At 45.7% G+C, this 18000-nt stretch overlaps 1 protein-coding gene across 4 annotated transcripts in view; it reads right to left on the bottom strand.

Annotated features, from left to right (window-relative positions):
- Positions 1–18000, bottom strand: part of UNC5A (unc-5 netrin receptor A) — a 576194-nt gene that overhangs the window by 90049 nt on the left and 468145 nt on the right. For all 4 annotated transcript variants that reach the window (XM_068277048.1, XM_068277050.1, XM_068277052.1 and 1 more), the window contains exons 10-11: positions 17863–17950; positions 13908–14076 (exon numbers count right to left, since the gene is read on the bottom strand). In XM_068277048.1, coding sequence (XP_068133149.1) covers positions 13908–14076; positions 17863–17950 — 257 coding nt within the window. The remainder of the gene's footprint in view (positions 1–13907; positions 14077–17862; positions 17951–18000) is intronic.

Below are 18000 nucleotides of genomic sequence, written 5' to 3'. Positions count from 1 at the left end.
TGAAACGGAACGGAGAACGGATCCGTTTTGTCGAGCCCGTCCCGGATCAGGTGCAATGTGAACCTGGCCTTACCACCATAGTCTGACTCGAGAGAAATTGTAATTTGCATACCTGCATTTTTAACCCTAACAGTGAGAAAAAGAAAAAAAAAGGAACACAATCCAGTAGGGATGGAACTCTACATACACATATTTACCTAATCATGTCAATTCAGGTACTCTTTACCTGACCTCTTTGTCTTACACTATCCTTACCTGATTCTGCACCTAACACTAACTCTCTAAACTTATAATGCAAGCTAATGCCTCTATAGCAAGGCGGTAGAGACCTCCCTGGCTCTTCCTCTTCAGCACACAGTGATAATCCATGTCCCTCCTGCACAGCAGTGTAATTTCTCTATTCAGAAAATAGAAGACGCTTCCATTTCTGGTCCCAGTAAACACCCTTTTACTGTTAACAAGTGGTTAGTTTTAGCATGTGCGATTAAAAATAGCATAACATAGTTTTCCACAGGAAATTCACAGAAATCTGCTTTCTTTTCTGATTCTAATTACATCTTTTCACACCGATGTGTACCGAACATGCAGCATGCTCCATTTTTTCAGAAAAATGCACGGGTCTTAATTTTATAGATAGCAAGTGAAAATGCACATTCAGAGGAGAAAATGACGTATATAAAATGACACGCTAATGCACCAAATATGTACATGCTAAGACAGAACATTGATCTTTTTTAATAAAGTGTATTGTTTAGTCAAGAAAACTGTAAAACTACTAACCAAATTAGCAGTGATTTGTGAAGGCAGTTGGCTCCTATACAATACTAACTTACAGCATTTCTATTCCTCACCTGTCTATTTGTAATGATCCCCCCCCCCCCCCCTCCACCACAAGTCACGATTACAACGTGCTGCTACCGGCAACTCTGAGATATACAAGACACTGGCTTGTTTATATGGTATTGGTTCCACTATTACTTTAAGAAGCCAGCCATGTTTGATCCGACTATGAAGTCTAGCAGTGTTTTGTGTCCTTGCATCATGGCCCAAGCTCATCCAATAAAACTCTTACGACAGAAGGTCAATATATCATTACTGGCACACTATATAGACTTGAGGTATTATTGTGTTGCTGAAGAATACCTTCACTGCCAGCCTGCCCTGTCATTATCCCTCTTCTTAGAATAGAGTGATTCCCCAGTGTACAAGTCATATGCGTTTTAGGCATCCTATATAGAGATCTGCTAATCCCTCACAAAGTGTGTTGGAAATTGGTCTTTTTTTTACAGAGAACAAACCCTTTCAGTGATTGAAATAGTTTTGTCCGCAGTGTTCTCAGATGTTCCCAAGCAAGGTGAAGGGCAAGTTCATCTTTTGTTGCCCTCCTTAGTCGATAAATCCCAGTAGAAACACAGACACGCATCATTCAGCCCTCCTGTCTGAAGTACTTTGACAAAGTAAACTGATAGTGCTCCTACTGATGGTACTCTCACTGCCAGATGTGCAGGAACTACTGACAGGGGAGCATCAAGCAGCTCCCCTACATAGGCAAACGCAGGGGGGGATTACAGCTGCAGTGCCCAGAATTCCCCCTCAGACCAGGGCCGGTGCAGTGTCTGGGGACAGGCACAAGTTGGGACACTAGAGTATCTGCAGGCATCCTGCAGCTCACAGCACTACCCCCTTTCTCAGGGGTGCAGCTAAGGTTTTTGTGGCCCCAAGCGGACTGCAGGCCGAGGCCCACAAAAATGGGTGTGTTCATTGCGCGGGAAAGTGGGCGTGACATGACATGTGGGTGGAGCCAGGGTGTGGCCATGACATGTGGGTGGAGCCAACTGCATGATGCTTACATGTCAATATGGACCAAAAAAACAAAACAAACATTTCAATGTAGAAAGCGGTAGACTTTACCCCCCCCCCCCCCCCTAAAAAAGAAAAAAATACATAAACAAAAAATACATAAGTAGGACATTAGACTATGGTAGGGATTAGATGGGGAGCTCCTCTGAGAGCAGTCAGTGACATGGCTATGTACTTTGTAAAGTGCTGCACAAGAGGTCACGGCGGTAGTAATGCACTAGCACAGAACGCTGTGATATGCAGGAGCAAACACGGCCAAGCATGCACAACAGAGCACACAGCCAGCCCGGTACACCAGCCCCAAGCCTGATCACAGCCAACAGTATAGGTGCCAAGGTACATCAGTGCGGCGCGCATAGCGCGCCGCTGCAAAAAAAATGGGCATGGTCATGACATCATGTGAGCGGGGCTAACTAATGTAACGCATAACAGTGAGGCGGCAGGCCAGAGTTTCCTCCCACAACAGTTACTCTAATGCTGGGTACACACTGAGATTTTCTGGTCGATTTACTGTCAGATGGATTATTTCCAACATGTTTGCTTTCCGATCGTTTTCCGAGCATTTTCCGATCGATTTCATATTAAAGTGCACGGAAATCGATCGGAAAATGCTCGGAAAACAATCGAAAAGCAAATCGGACATGTTGGAAATAATCCATCTGACAGTAAATCGACCAGAAAATCTCATAGTGTGTACCAAGCATAAGGCTCCCTGCACACTGCAAATCCGATTTGCGATTCCAATTTTCCCTGAATGCTAGCAACAGAATAACGCAGAAAAAACAGCATGCAGTAACGATTAAAAATCGGAATCACATGCAGTGTGCAGGGAGCCTAAGAGTAATTAGACATTCCACAAACTATAAGGAAGCAGTGTTTCTGCCATGATGTGGTGAGAGAGAAGATTTGCATCATGGATGCGCAGATGATAAATCAGCAGAAACTGCTATTTATTAGCATACCATTTAGTAATCATGAGATGACAAAAGAATGTCAAATGCTGCAACAATTATCCCAAAGCAGCAAATGTAGCCAACTATGACCATCAAGTAATAAATGCAGCAACCATTACCTCTGACATATAAACTGCAACAACCGTTACCTCCGACACATCAAATGCAAGAACCATTACCTCTGACACATGATATGCAACAACCAGGGCTGTGGAGTCGGTACAAAAATCTTCCGATTCAGACTCCTCAGTTTATGAAACCACGACTCCCGACTCCAACTCTGACTCCGGGTACCCAAAATGGCTCTGACTCCTCGACTCCGACTCCTTAGTCTAATACTTAACAGGGCTGTGGATTTTGTACAAAAATCATCCGACTCCTGACTCCAACTCCTCAGTTTATGAAATCAACGACTCCAACTCCAGGTGCCCAAAATTGCCCCGACTCCTCGACTCCGACTCCATAGCCCTGGCAACAACCCCTACTTCTCACACATGATATGCAAAAACCTTACTTCCGACACATGATAAGCAACAACTATTACCTCCAATACATGAAATGCAAGAACCATTACATCTGAAACATGATATGCAACAACCCCAACTTCCGACAAATGAATGCAGCAAATGATTTCCCTAACACATGGAATACAGCAAACTTTACTTTTGACATATGAAATGCATCAAATCGGAAATTAGGCAAATATTACCTGCCACACGTTAAAATTCAGTAAGCATTATCCACCCACACATGAAAAATACACATATAAAAATGCAGCAAATGTTACCTTAGACATAATTTAATTAAATGTTCTGGCCCACTGGGTACTGGCGGGATGGAGCTGCTGAGTAGGGTGGGATAGTGAAACTGGATGCGGCTGAGAGGGCGACACTGGGCGGAAGGAGGGTGACATTGCCTGGAAGGGGAGGAGGATGACACTAGTTGGGGAGGAGGATGACACTAGGTGGGGAGGAGGATAACACTGGGTGGGGAGAGGGTGACACTGACTGGGTTGGGAGGTGAGTGATACTAATGGGGTGTGGAGGAGGGTGACAGACACTAAGTGGGGAGGAGTGTAATAGGTAGATGTCCCGGTAAAGGTAGCTAGGCGTAAAAGCGCCCCCGTAGGTAGCTAGGCGTAGGTAGGTGCCCCTATAGGTAGCTAGGCGTAGGTAGGTGCCCCATAGGTAGCTAGGCGTAGGTAGGTGCCCCCTGTAGGTAGCTAGGCATAGGTAGGTGCCCCCATAGGTAGCTAGGTGCCCCTATAGGTAGCTAGGTGTAGCTAGGTGCCCCTATAGGTAGCTAGGCATAGGTAGGTTCCCCCATAGGTATGTAGGTACCCCATAGGTAGGTGCTCCATAGGCAGCTAGGCGTAGGTAGGTGCCCCATAGGTAGCTAGGCGTCGGTAGGTGCCCCCTGTAGGTAGCTAGGCGTAGGGAGGTGCCCCATAGGTAGCTAGGCGTAGGTAGGTACCCCCATAGGTAGGTAGGTGCCCCATAGGTAGCTAGGCATAGGTAGGTGCCCCCTGTAGGTAGCTAGGCGTAGGTAGGTGCTCCATAGGTAGGTAGGAGTCCCAGTATAGGTAGCTAGGTGCCACTATAGGTAGCTAGGCGTAGGTAGGTGCCCCATAGGTAGCTAGGCGTAGGTAGGTGCCCCATAGGTAGCTAGGTGTAGGTAGGTGCCCCATAGGTAGCTAGGCGTGGCTAGGTGCCCCATAGGTAGCTAGGCATAGCTAGGTGCCCCTATAGGTAGCTAGGCATAGGTAGGTGCCCCCATAGGCAGCTAGGCGTAGGTAGGTGCCCCATAGGTAGCTAGGCGTCAGTAGGTGCCCCCTGTAGGTAGCTAGGCATAGGTAGGTGCCCCCATAGGTAGCTAGGTGTAGCTAGGTGCCCCCATAGGTAGCTAGGTGTAGCTAGGTGCCCCTATAGGTAGCTAGGCATAGGTAGGTTCCCCCATAGGTAGGTAGGTGCCCCATAAGTAGGTGCTCCATAGGCAGCTAGGCATAGGTAGGTGCCCCATAGGTAGCTAGGCGTCGGTAGGTGCCCCCTGTAGGTAGCTAGGCGTAGGGAGGTGCCCCATAGGTAGCTAGGCGTAGCTAGGTTCCCCCATAGGTAGGTAGGTGCCCCATAGGTAGCTAGGCATAGGTAGGTGCCCCCTGTAGGTAGCTAGGTGTAGGTAGGTGCTCCATAGGTAGGTAGTAGTCCCAGTATAGGTAGCTAGGTGCCACTATAGGTAGCTAGGCATAGGTAGGTGCCCCATAGGTAGCTAGGTGTAGGTAGGTGCCCCATAGGTAGCTAGGTGTAGGTAGGTGCCCCATAGGTAGCTAGGCATAGCTAGGTGCCCCTATAGGTAGCTAGGTGCCCCCATAAGTAGATAGCTAGGCATAAGTAGGTCCCCCCATAGATAGCGAGTGGGCAGGGAGCAGGGGTAGAAGGCAGACAGGCGGGCAAGGAGAGTGGTGGCTTTGCCGGGAGTCATGCACCATTTGTACTTCCGGTTCCTGCAGTCCATGTGGAACGCAGAACCGGAAGTATGCGGCGCATACACCCGGCTTCAGGGAGGGTGGGCAGAGCAGTGGGCGGGGCGGAACTAAAGCGGCCAAGCAGCCGCTCTATTGGTGGGTGGGCAGGGACAGAGCCTTCCCCTCGCCAGGGTCTGCCCGCCCCCTGAGCCCGAGTACCAAGCAGCCGCTGCGGCAGGACGGTGACGGTGTGACGTCATAACGACGTCACGGAGACTCCGAGGCCCCTAAAAACATGAGGTCCCAAGCAGCCGCTTGGTCTGCTTGGTGCCTGGCGGCGCCCCTGCCCTTTCTTTCCCTTCTACAGCTGACTTTGGAGGGAGCAGCAGTGTGTGTACAGAGCTTGGAGCAGCAGCGTGAGTACAGAGCATAGAGCAGCTCTGGGGAACTTAACAGAGTCAGGTATGAGCACAGCCCTGTGCCCTAAGTACAGTACTTCATTTTCCCCTCCTTTACCAATGTCAGCTGTTCTCATTACTATCTGTATTCAAACTGCTCCTGATCGGTTGATCCCGTTGTCGATCGGGAGCAGAACGGACATGTTGGAAATAAACGTCAGATCCTGTCAGTTGGACAGGAAATTATATTATGTGTACGCAGCATGATATTCTACCATATTATTATACTATATTGTGTGTGGGAGAGAAAGACTTTTCAGGAATCCCCCCTTTGAAAATCCTGAGTTTGCCCCTGCCCTGTGTGCACAGCCCATCTCCACTCATATTGTACTGGACCAGTAGAAAGTCAGAACTACTGAACAATGTTAATGAAAGTACGCTTTTCATAATAGGATTATATTAATGACTTTCATCTAAAATATGCAGAATTGATTTCAATGGTACAGATCCTGTAACCACATTCACTTGGGATGAGTATGCAGATCCTGACTGCTGGCTTTCCCCTTATACCCCTACTCTGCATATTGGCTTCAGGTATTTGATATAAAAGTATTATTACACCAGAGGTCAGAACACCATTATAGCCTTGCCAATATCATTTTCAGGAGGGCTACTATGGAAGTGTAATGATCTGCTCAGCTGCTTGTGCAGGCAGGCAGCTTTTTGACCATTGTTTAGGTTTGCATGCTGCAGGACTCTGGAAAGGAGACCTTCTGTCAGTTTTGCAGCTTGTGCTTGCTGAGGAATTTGCATACGTTGTCATGCAAATTGCCTGGCCACATTCATTGGAGGCGTGTACTATAAGTACTATGTGTTTCCCACAATGCTTGGCTGGTCATAAGGATTCCTTCCTGTGAAACACTCCTGGAGGAGTGTCAGCCTTACTCTTTGTTTGAAGATGAGCTTAGAGTAATTCCTGAAACTGCGCTAGGCAGGTTTCTCTAGTGCAGTTATGATTGCTTATCTGTTTTGTTTGTTCTGTTGCGATTGTCCTGTCCCAGCGGTGGTCGACAGGAAATCGTTCTGATCTCTGTTCTTGGAGTATAGCTGGTGCAGCAGTTGCTACCAGCTATCCCTTCTGTTCTGTCTCCTTGGATCGCGCTAGCCCCTTTTCGCTAGTGCTGTGGATCCTTCTGTTCTGCCTCCCTGGATCGCACTAGCATCTTGCGCTAGCGCTGTGGATCCTTCTGTTCTGTCTCCTTGGATTGCGCTAGCCCCTTTTCGCTAGTGCTGTGGATCCTATCTCTCGCTTGCTCCTGTTTTCATGTGTCTGTCTTGTCCACTACGAACGCTTGCTGGAGGCTCGGTGAGGTAACCGTTAAGCAAGCGCTCGCGTCCTCTGTTTCATGTTTGTCTGTCGATGGTTAGTTAGGCGTGCTTGTCTCTATTGTACTTCTCACGTGGAGACCGCGCATGAACGCGTGCACTGTTGCGAATGAGTGCGGTGTTCGTGTTCAGTTAGCGTTTGTTATTTTCCGTATCTCCTCATTGTATGATTTGCTGTGCCTTTGCTACTCTCGTGCTCCGCCTTGCTGTAGCCTTGTGTCACATCTGGCGATCGCACCTCTAGCGATCGCGTTCCTACTTCTTATCTGCTGTGGTGTGTGCACTGTCGCGGGTTGACGACTAGTTTGGTGCACACACATACAACCTGTCCCTTTGCTCGTTCTCATTCGCAATCGCTTCTCTTGCGATTGCGTTCTGCGCTTCGTACAATTCCTGTCTGGCATTTGTGGAGGTACAGAGGATTGGTTCCTCTGCACTCCACAACGCCATCTGCCGACAGGAATTTCCCTCTACGGGTGGATGTAGCACCTTTTGCTGGGTTCCTGCAATTATACGCTTGTGGAGGATTTCCGCCGTATCAGCGCACGCGTTGTGCGCTGATCACGGAGGAAGTTCCACAATTGTTACAGGAAGCTTCAAGATTTCCCTTATAACAAGCTTAATTTAAAGTGAACCAGACAGTTGCCTGAAAGAAAGTGTAACTGCAGTGAGTTTAAGTGTCCAAGAACATTTTAAGGATTTTATTTACTGATCTTCTCCTCAGAGTCCCCCCCACCCCCCTCCCTCCTGGAGCCAGGAAGCCACATACGTCCTCAGAATGGCTTGACATAGTGCAAATTCATGCTAATTTATACTGCAAAATTGCACAAAAGCATGACACATACATAAATGTGTCCTTATATGCTAGGGGAGTCATGTGATTAGGGGTATGTCTAATAGCGTGACCACGCATATGACGCGGATCGCCGTGCGCCATTATCGGCACACCGCAGTCGCGTCCTAAGGTTATAGGGATGCGGAGAAAGGTATGCATGCCCAGTATGTGGATCCATGCGCCGAAAACGGCGCACCGATTGGGTCAATAATATGTAATGCACCGTTTAAACGCATGCACGCTAATAAGCCAACTGGAGAAAATACAATAAGCTACACAGCATGACTCCATTCATAAAGGAAATGCCTGTTAGTACATAGTACAAAAAATAAAAGTACATAAATCCACAGTGCTTGGTGCTCAGAGTGGCATCTGTAGTATCACCACAGTGCTCGAGAAACAGTAGTTGACAGTGACCATCAACAAAAACAAATCAACAGGTCACTTCTCTGTCCAATCAAATATACGTATTTATTTGGATCTAAAAACATCACATATACAAGGATTTACGTAACGCACCGCAAACAGCCGTTTGTGTAGTGACGGCCGTGCTGGACTGGTGCGCACCTTGGTGCGCATCATGATGCACTATGGGGGCGAATCGAACTTCTGGAAAAGTTTGCGGTTCTCAGCGAATGTGAACCACGGAAGTTCGCCTGGAACCGTTCGCTGGCGAACCGTTCGGGCCATCTCTAGTCAGTATGTTTACTTCAATAAAGGTTTTCCCATGTTGCAATAATTGGTTCAGCCTAAATTATTATTAGCAGATGGGTTTCTTTTTTGTATGAAGTCTGGAAGCAGGGACACACACACACAGGGACCGGACGCAGAGACACAGTGGTTTTATTATACAGGATAAACCTCTCTGAAGGCCATACCAACATTTTTATTATTACCACAATTTTTCTGGATTCAGATAGTTCTAACATTTTCCACAGCACTTACACAATTGAAGTTTGCACATGTCTTCTTGAGGAGTTCATAATTTAATGCCCTTACCTTAGTCATTGTCTATTGCCCCAACCCTAGTCATAGTCTATTGTCCTTACCCTAGTCATAGTCAATTGACCCTTCCACATTCATAGTTTTTTGTAACTACCCTTGACAAGGTCTATAGTCCCTAACCTAGTTATAGTCTATTGTCCCTACCATCAGTGGCGTAGCTAAGGAGCTGCGGGCCCCCATGCAAGTTTTACAATGGGGCCCCCCAAGCACTCTATACATAACAATTGATACGGCGCACCAAAACCTGCCAATGGCAACTAAAGTGTCAGAGGCGCAAGAAGGGGATGGGAAGCAGTTTGTTTATGATTACCACTATGCAAAGTATCTATACAGTAATTATTAGGATCACAGGACCAATAGAGAGCTAATACTGTAGCTGAGGGAGGGCCCTTCGGGGCCCCTCTGGCTCAAGGGCCCTGATGCGGTCGCTACCTCTGCACCCCCTATTGCTACGCCCCTGCCTACCATAGTCATGGTCTACTGTCCTTACCATAGTCATGGTCTAACCATAGTCATGGTCTATTGTCCCTACCATAGTCATGGTCTATTGTCCCTACCATAATCATGGTCTATTGTCCCTACCATAGTCAAGGTCTATTATCCCTACCATAGTCATGGTCTATTGTCCCTACCATAGTCATGGTCTATTGTCCCTACCATAGTCATGGTCTATTGTCCCTACTATAGTCATGGTCTATTGTCCACACAATAGTCATGGTCTATTGTCTCTACCATAGTCATGGTATATCGTCTCTACCATAGAGACCAGTATCATGGGGAAACCAATTCAATTACCAGTATGTTTTTTTAAGATATGATAGGTAACCCATGCATACACAGGAAAAACATACAAACCATATGAACAGCGTCAGGGTTAAGATGTGCATCTAGGACTGTAGTGCTGCAAGCAGAATAAGATGTCCGCACCCACTCTAAACTCTGTAAGTGCAGCACTGCTAAGCAGAGGGCATTCACATGTGATCAATTCCACATATGCAAAAGCTGGATGGATAATGTGTCATTTCATCTGTCTGTCTATAACAGACCTTATCTTTCTTCAAAGTATATCCTGAGTCTTGCTCTTTATCTAATACCACTTATACAGGCCCGGCCCTAGACTTTATGCCGCCTGAGGCAATCTTGAAAGAAATAGCCCCCCCCCCCCCAAGCTGTGGGTGTGGGGGGGCCGCCCGAGCTGGAGGGGATAGCGGGCAGGAAGGGGGTATTGGGCCTAGCGGCGGGGAGGGGGGTCGGACTCCCCCCCCCCTCGCCTGGGTCCCCCGTCCTCCGCTCCCCTCCTGCTTTAAAGAGTTACGTCGCTGGCTGCATTGTAAGAGGCAACGGGCAGGGATCGCTCACCTCTTCCTCGTTCCAGCGTGCGCTCCACTGACGTCACTTCCTGCTACGCCGCAGGAAGTGTCGTCAGTGGAGCGCATGCTTAACGAGGACAGATTAAAACTATTGAAGCAGCAAGAAAGCCGGTGGATTTACCTTCTGGGGGCCATGGGCTCAGCAGGACTCAATTGTGAACTGAGTTATGCCCCATTTCTGCCCTAACCGGTGACGACCTTCACACTGCTAATTTGGGATGCCATCTGTGTTTGGAAAGGGAAAAAGGGAGAGGGGGCTGAGATACTCCAATTGTGGACTTTTTTAGCTGGCGGAAGAAGTATAATGTGAACAATCTAGAGCATGGAAACGAGCTGTGTCCCAATAAGGAAAGTAAGACATTCATACGTATATACCTAATCTCCTTCCTTGAACTCACCTTCTCTCTATGGGTGTACATGAGGGCATCGTGAAAAGGAGCAATATGTGATCCAAAACGCGGAAAAGACGCCGCTTGGACGCGGATCTGAAACTATAGCTGGTGTATATGAGTAGCCATGGTTACCATCAGCAGCGTGTGGCGGTGTTGAGGTGGTGCGCATAGACTACCGCATGTACGCGGAATGATGACGCACTGAAGGACTCCCCGCCCCGTAACTGATGGGTAGAAAAGACAGACAGTGTAGCCAATGGCAAGCCACGTACACCCTGATGAAGCTCGCAAGTGGGCGGGCGCAACGCGTCGGTGGGCGGGTCTGAATCACGTGACCTGGAGCGCTCCTCACCGCTGCAACAACAATAGCAGGACACGGCATCAGTGCGCGTTCCCCGCCATACAGCAACCAAGCAGAGCGGGTTGAGCAGACGCCTGAGAGCCTACGCTGTCCGACGATCCTTACCTGGTGGTGAACAGTTCAAATGACATCGCAGTGACGGTAACTGAGCGACTGAATTACCTATGGTGAGATTATCTGGACTCTGTTATAACTAGCTTGCAAGCTGAAGAGGAATCCGACTGCCCTCCATTACTAAGCACATACAAACTCTCTCCCCCTCTCTGAAGATACGGCCTAATTGGTACCGGTACCGTTAGGGGTGTTTGAGTGTGTGGCGTGTGATGAAGGTGCGGATGGTGTTGTGCTCTAAACAGGTTACTTTTAATTGATTTTAATTTTGCTACACTCAAATGGATTTTGTGTCACAATAAAGCTAATTTTCTATTTTTGCATATACCTATGATCTCTCCCATTTTTTTGCATATATTACTATACATCATATTTTTGATGGGGCTGATCCCTCGCAATGAGGTGCGGGTATTATAATTTAAGGTGGCTGTTGAGATAGGCAAGTTTATTTATGGTTTCCAATACCCCCTTCCTGCCCGCTATCCCCTCCAGCTCGGGCGGCCCCCCCACACCCACGGGGTGGGTGCTGCCCCTCCAGAAGTGCCGCCTGAGGCAAAGGTTTTACCCCGCCTCACGGGCGGGCCGGCCCTGCACTTATATCTACAATCTGTCTTTTTTAGCAGAAGTGATCAGATAGTCCATGTCTTTTTTTGTCTGTTTTATGCAGAGGTAATTATTAGATAAAACATGGAAGAGTGTGGAGGGTTAATTTAATTTGATATATCCCAAGAAAAACAATAATATTTCAAAAACATAATTTTACAAACAGAAATATAATGAAACATAATTAAAGAGACACTGAAGCGAAAAAATAGAATATAATATATAATGAATTGGTTGAGTAGTACGGATAATTACTAGAACATTAGTAGCAAAGAAAATATTCTCATGTTTTTATTTTCAGTTTATAGTGGGTTTTTTTATAACATTGCATCATTCTCTAATATTTGCAGTTCACACACTACTTAGCATTCTAAATGATTTTACAGAGCAGGCCAGTGAACTTTTGAACTGTCCTCTGGAGAGAAAAAATAAAATACAGTGACTGACAGTTGAGATAATAAGCTTCAGAAGACAGAGCTCTTGTGACTTTAAAGTCGTGGAGCTCAATGGCTCTTTTGCAAGGATATCAACTGGAGTTTTTTAACACTTCCTGTACTGGAAATAATATTAGACTTATGTCTCTGCTCCTGATGTTTTATTTCTTAGCTGTACTACACGTACAAATCATTATATCATATTTAATTTTTTTTGCTTCAGTGTCTCTTTAATATGTAATATAAATAATTACATGATAAACAAGAAGGAAAAAGCTTTTTGACATACAAGCACTTTACAGTCATATAAATGTGCGAGAGTAACCTATCATTACTGTATTACCAATGCATTACAAGCAAACAGGATGCAAGTACAGGTAATACATGCTGCATACAGAGTCTATGTTATAAAAAGAAGCACTGAGCTATTGTTGGGGGAGCGGAGGAGAATGTGATGGCTGTGTGTTATATAAGAACACATGGCCACCACTTCACTGTTCATTTCAGCGCTGACCCCACTCAATTAAACTGAAAGGGCAGCATTGTGCTGAGTCTATGATCTTTTCAATGACCTTGCAGATCATATATTGTGGGCTGTATTGGATAGCACCACACATGGTGAAAAAAAAGCCTTTAACCACTTCACAACTGAGGGGTTTTCCCCTTAAAAACCAGAGCATTTTTCACTCCTCCCAGGCAGTCATCATTCATTTATTTATTAGGCAATATGATTGGTTATTGGGGACTGGGGTCCCCAAAACCAATCATTGGACTGTGGAGCTGGTGTGCACGTGCGTGGGCGCGCGATCGCGCGCTGCACCTTTGTTTACAACTGTTGTTATGAATGAAGACTGCCTCAAGCAGAGGCAGTCTCCATTCATTTATTTGTCATGTGGTATGATTGGTTATTGGGGACTGGGGTCCCCAATAACCAATCATTGGACTGCAGGGGCTGTGCGGGTGGGTGTGTGCACGCGCGATCGCGTGATCGCGCGCACACGGACACAATAACAATGTGCCGGCGGTTTGTTATGAAGACTGCTTCTCTTTGAAGCAGCCTTCATACATCAATCGGGGACTCTAATTGGATTTAGGAACACTCGTTCCTAATGTCCAATTAGTCAACTGCTGTGCGGGCTGGCTAGAGTGTGCGAGCGTGTTGCCCCGCCCACTCCAGGCATGTAAACAGAAACATACGCCTTTCTCCGTCCCTGGGGGAGAAGCAGTGCGCAGAGGGACGGAGAAATTTAGCACTGCGGAGGTAAAGTGGTTAAGCACCATAGCATGTTATCAGCATTTGTACACTGTATTTATACTATTAGTAATAGAACGAGCACCACAGATTTGGCCTCTCTGCTGTCTGATGTCCTTTCAGTGCTTAGACTAATGGTATGGTTATAAGCAGAACAAAGCGAGCCGCATGTATTGTCAGCTCTTGCCAAGAATAATTTATTGTTTGCTGTTATTAGGAGAATTTCTTGTTTTTATCAATGGTGTGAAACTGTTGTGAGCACAGTGACCTCTGCCTTTAAAATTAGGAATAGCAACCTTCAATCAGCCAGCTACAACATCGCATACCTTCGGCAGATGGCATATTTTGCTTAGCTGAAGTAAAGAACAGCACATCGAGCTGTATGACATGTGTGGCTTGCAGTCTACCTGTCATCTGCAGAATGCTCTCTCTCAGCCAGCTTTCTGTCAGTGGTGAGATGCTGCTGCTGCTGCCTGTGTTGCTTACCTCCCAGCTGCCTTCACAGGATTGCTTCTTTAGACGTACAGTCCAGTTCTCCGGGCTGGGCTCTAGGCAGTGGTCCATTGAGATGATGACGGGTTGGGTAAGCACGACTCCTGGTGGCCCACAGCTGACAATAGGACCCAAAAGCGTCTGGCAGCCAGCTAGGGGTAACCTCAAAATGAGAAAGCAAAGGCAGAATTGTGAGATGTGAGTGCAGAAAAGTGCACTTACTAGTTCATTTTCACACAGCTCACAGATAATGGGATCTGCAATTTTTGTCATGTACAGTGTAAGTGTGAAGATGAAGCTGCAGGGCCTTTGACACATTATTTCTTAAGAAAAAGGCTAGCAGCACAATAGGAACATATGTGGAGGATTTTGATGAACATGCTACTCGCATATCATTGCACGTTCAAGTTACAAGTTCACCCAAGAGAAAATCTTGTAAGGAGAATGTCGCATAGCAACAGCTTGCCTCTGAGAGGGGCCCATGCACCAGAGGGTGGAAGGGATGAGTTTTCAGTTGCTGATTTGCTGGTGCTATATGACTGGATTTACAATATCATATCCATATGAGCGACATCATAAGTCATCATCATATGAGAGATGTTATAAGTTATCCTGAAAACCTGGCCTGGACTTTTTTTTAAATGTGTCTGCTAGTATGTGACAACAGATTATTACAAGCAACCCTCACCTTGTTTATGCTAAAACATAGAAGAGGGATACAGAAAGGTTAGTGACGTACCATAAGTAGCATATGAATGCAGTCTCACTCTTACAGATGTCTGGAAAAGTAAACCAGACTCACTTACCTCACCTTTCCCTTCCCAGGCCAGCCCTCAATGCCCTCAAAATCACCAGTGTGTACCCAGCTATAAGCTGTGTACACACCTTATTTTGTCCTCCATCACCACTGGCCCCACCTCCACTACGATGCATCTTGTCCATTATTTATTAGTAACTGTGGGAACTTCAAAGGAAGCTCTGACACAGGTGCTGCCTGTTACTTCTACCCCTCCCCTCACCACAAAGCAGAACACACATTGTATCAATGACAAGAGTATAAAGTGTGCTCATAACTTCACATTGTGAATCATGTGACACACATTTACATGGTACCACAAACACTTCCTTGCAGGAGTGCAGCAGTGGTAGCCAGTCCAGCAGAGATGGGCGGAGGACTCAAAGTGACAAATTTGCAATGGGGCATATGGCTCTGCATCTATGCCACTAGGTGGCACTAAAGTCATAGGACACCATCCAATTTTTAATGGGGCTAGTCAAGGTATAAGCCTAATATCGGCTGCATAGTGTTTCATAGAGGCAGGCAGCTATTTCATTTGGTAGATAGTCTCAGATAAAGCTGGTGTGTGTGTAGATCAGACAGTCTGTATTAGGCTGAGATAGACAGTCAGACATCTCTTGAGATTTATATTGGGGGCACATGCCAGTCTTCACACAATCTGACAAATCCCAGGATGTGCATCTTTAACAACCCCTAGGATAGCTACAGACTCCACAATCCCTGCTCAAGTGATGCAATGCATTGTCAGGTCTCTTTACACAATTAATCAAGCATTATTTGTGTCTGCAAATAGTCCCAAAACACACTATGTATGATATAAATGTACTGCCCTTTTTATAGGAGTAAAACACCATTCACTTGGGATTCTGCCTCTGTCACGTACATTAGGAAAAAAGCCAACTCTGACACTATCATAACTGAGTAGACTGGAATCAGAAAGAAGAAACAGCCATGGATGAAACAGAATCTATTTCTGCATGGAATGAGGCGCGGCGCCTCTCTGTTCTACAGGGAAGCCAGGCTTTCAAATTAGTAAATCTTTCTGACAAACCGACCTTCCTCATTGCCATAAGGAAATTAACTTGCAGTTCCGTTTAGGAGGTTTGGCTCATTACATAGAAATACTACACTGGCAGTATGACCTCTCCAGACAACAGGGATGCCATATTGACTATGAGCTGTGTGGTGGCCCGAAACATGTATTGTACATGTACTGTATATATCTCATATTTGAGAGGATGCAACAAAAAATATGATTTACATTTTTTCTATACGTGTATATATCTTCCTGCTACATAAAATACACCTTGTAACAGGAAAAAAACCTTTGATATAACAAAACAGACTTAATACAGAGAAGTCTAGATTAAAATTCATCAAGGTCTTGTGAAGAATAGAATAGCTTCTGTATTTACGATTACAAATAAACCATTCAGCCTCTGCACTGGTGGGGACCCCGGTCTGGCGACTGAGAGCGGAGCAGCGGTGTGGGACATGTCGGCTGCAAGGGGCTGGAGGAAGCTCTGGGTAAGTAGATGTTTTTCTTTTTTAGTTGCTCGGATATTCCCTTTAAAGTGAACCCCAGGCAAAACTTGGGTCAAAAAACACATACTTACCTAAATCGTGGGAAGCCTGCTCACTGGTGCCATTGCTCTCCAGGAGCCTATGCAAGATCCAAGTCATGCTCCTCTGTATGCACAAACACATCCAGCTTACTGCGCAGGTGTGGCAGTACTTGTGCAGGTGCAATACAGCCACACTTGTGTCTGGAACGGCCTGGATCTTCAAAACGACAAGCATTTGTTGGACTTCTTTTGTGGGTTCACGAGCGGCAATGGAGATCCGGAGGACGACGTGGAAAGTCTCCACAGGATCCAGAGGTTTCTGTCTTTTTAAGGTATATATGTGTTTTTTAACCTGAGGTCTGCCTCAGGTACACTTTAAGGCAGGGGTCACACTTGTCACACTTGTCAGTTTTGTACACTTTTAAGAAAACTGAAAGACAAGAGTGACCCCTGCCTTATAGCAGCTAATGTAATTTATAGAGAAAACTGACAAATTGTGCAAGATGTTAGTTTTTTTTTCTGCAGGCAAAATCTGCATCCAAGTGTGACCTAGCCCATTGATTAACATTAGTTCTCAGTTGAAATCAGTTTTTCTGTGCAGAAACCGTGCAAGAAACACGTGCATGTTACTTTCCATAGCATGAAGATGTAACATGCTTCTTAGCGCACACGTTATCTAGAAATGCACCGTGGAAAGTGTGTCTAGATAATATGGTTATAATGCCAACATGTAAACTTGTTCATACAACTGTAAGGCCAGTGCCAACTGCATGACAAAAGTGTTCATATCACATGCAGAAACAAGCTCAGTGTGAATGCAGCTTAAGCACACTTTCCACAGTGCATTTCTAGATAACGTGTGCGGTAAGAAGCATGGTACATCTTCATGCTATGGAAAGTAACATGCAGGTGTTTCGTGCACGGTTTCTGCACAGAAAAACTGATTAGACCATTAGAAGCCCCGCGTAAGTTCAGCTCATTTTCCCCCGACCCCCTACAGTATTCCTTTAATTTAAATCCAACACTGACAGCTCTAGCTTGCTGAGTAGACAAAAGATTAAGAACTTTTTTTCTGCAATACTGCCACATTCTTAATGTAATGTTTTCCCTGACATTTTTTCCCATTATGTTACAGTGTATACAGTACTGTAGTGTTCTCATGTTTTATTGACACAGTGTTAAGTATGTTGTAATGTGTGCTCAGTTTTCCTACTACAGTGCATGTTCCCTTATGGCATAGTGGGGTTATATGGTAAGTTTCCCTGCAATTAGTAAATAGAATTTTTTTTAGAAAGTTAATTTTAGTTTTAAATAAAACTTTAATAGCATTCAATTATCCCGACGAGGAAATAGTGTCTGAATTGGCTTTTGCTTCCTAGGGAAACATAGGAGGAATTCAGAAAGTTGCCTGGGGCAGCTCAGGAGGTAAATCTGATAGACAAGATTATATATGGCCACAATAACATAGTTGATCCTATTTTTGTATTATTTTTAAACACCCATATTCCAAAGTGTAGTAAAAATAACATGCTGAAAAGTGTTTTTTCCTTGACAGATAGATTCTTAAACATCTTGAGGGACCTACCTCATATCCTCCTGTTTGTGAAGTGTCAGGTAGATCTCGTAGATTTTTCCGCGGGGAATGGCATCTGGAGGTATAAGCATGCTGAGGCCTGAGGTAAAATAGACAGACTAGCGCTAATGCACAGCCATATGTACAGTT

The sequence above is a fragment of the Hyperolius riggenbachi genome, chromosome 3 (assembly GCF_040937935.1).
Source record: "Hyperolius riggenbachi isolate aHypRig1 chromosome 3, aHypRig1.pri, whole genome shotgun sequence".
Lineage (NCBI taxonomy): Eukaryota > Metazoa > Chordata > Amphibia > Anura > Hyperoliidae > Hyperolius > Hyperolius riggenbachi.
This window is presented reverse-complemented; position numbering and strand designations above follow the sequence as displayed.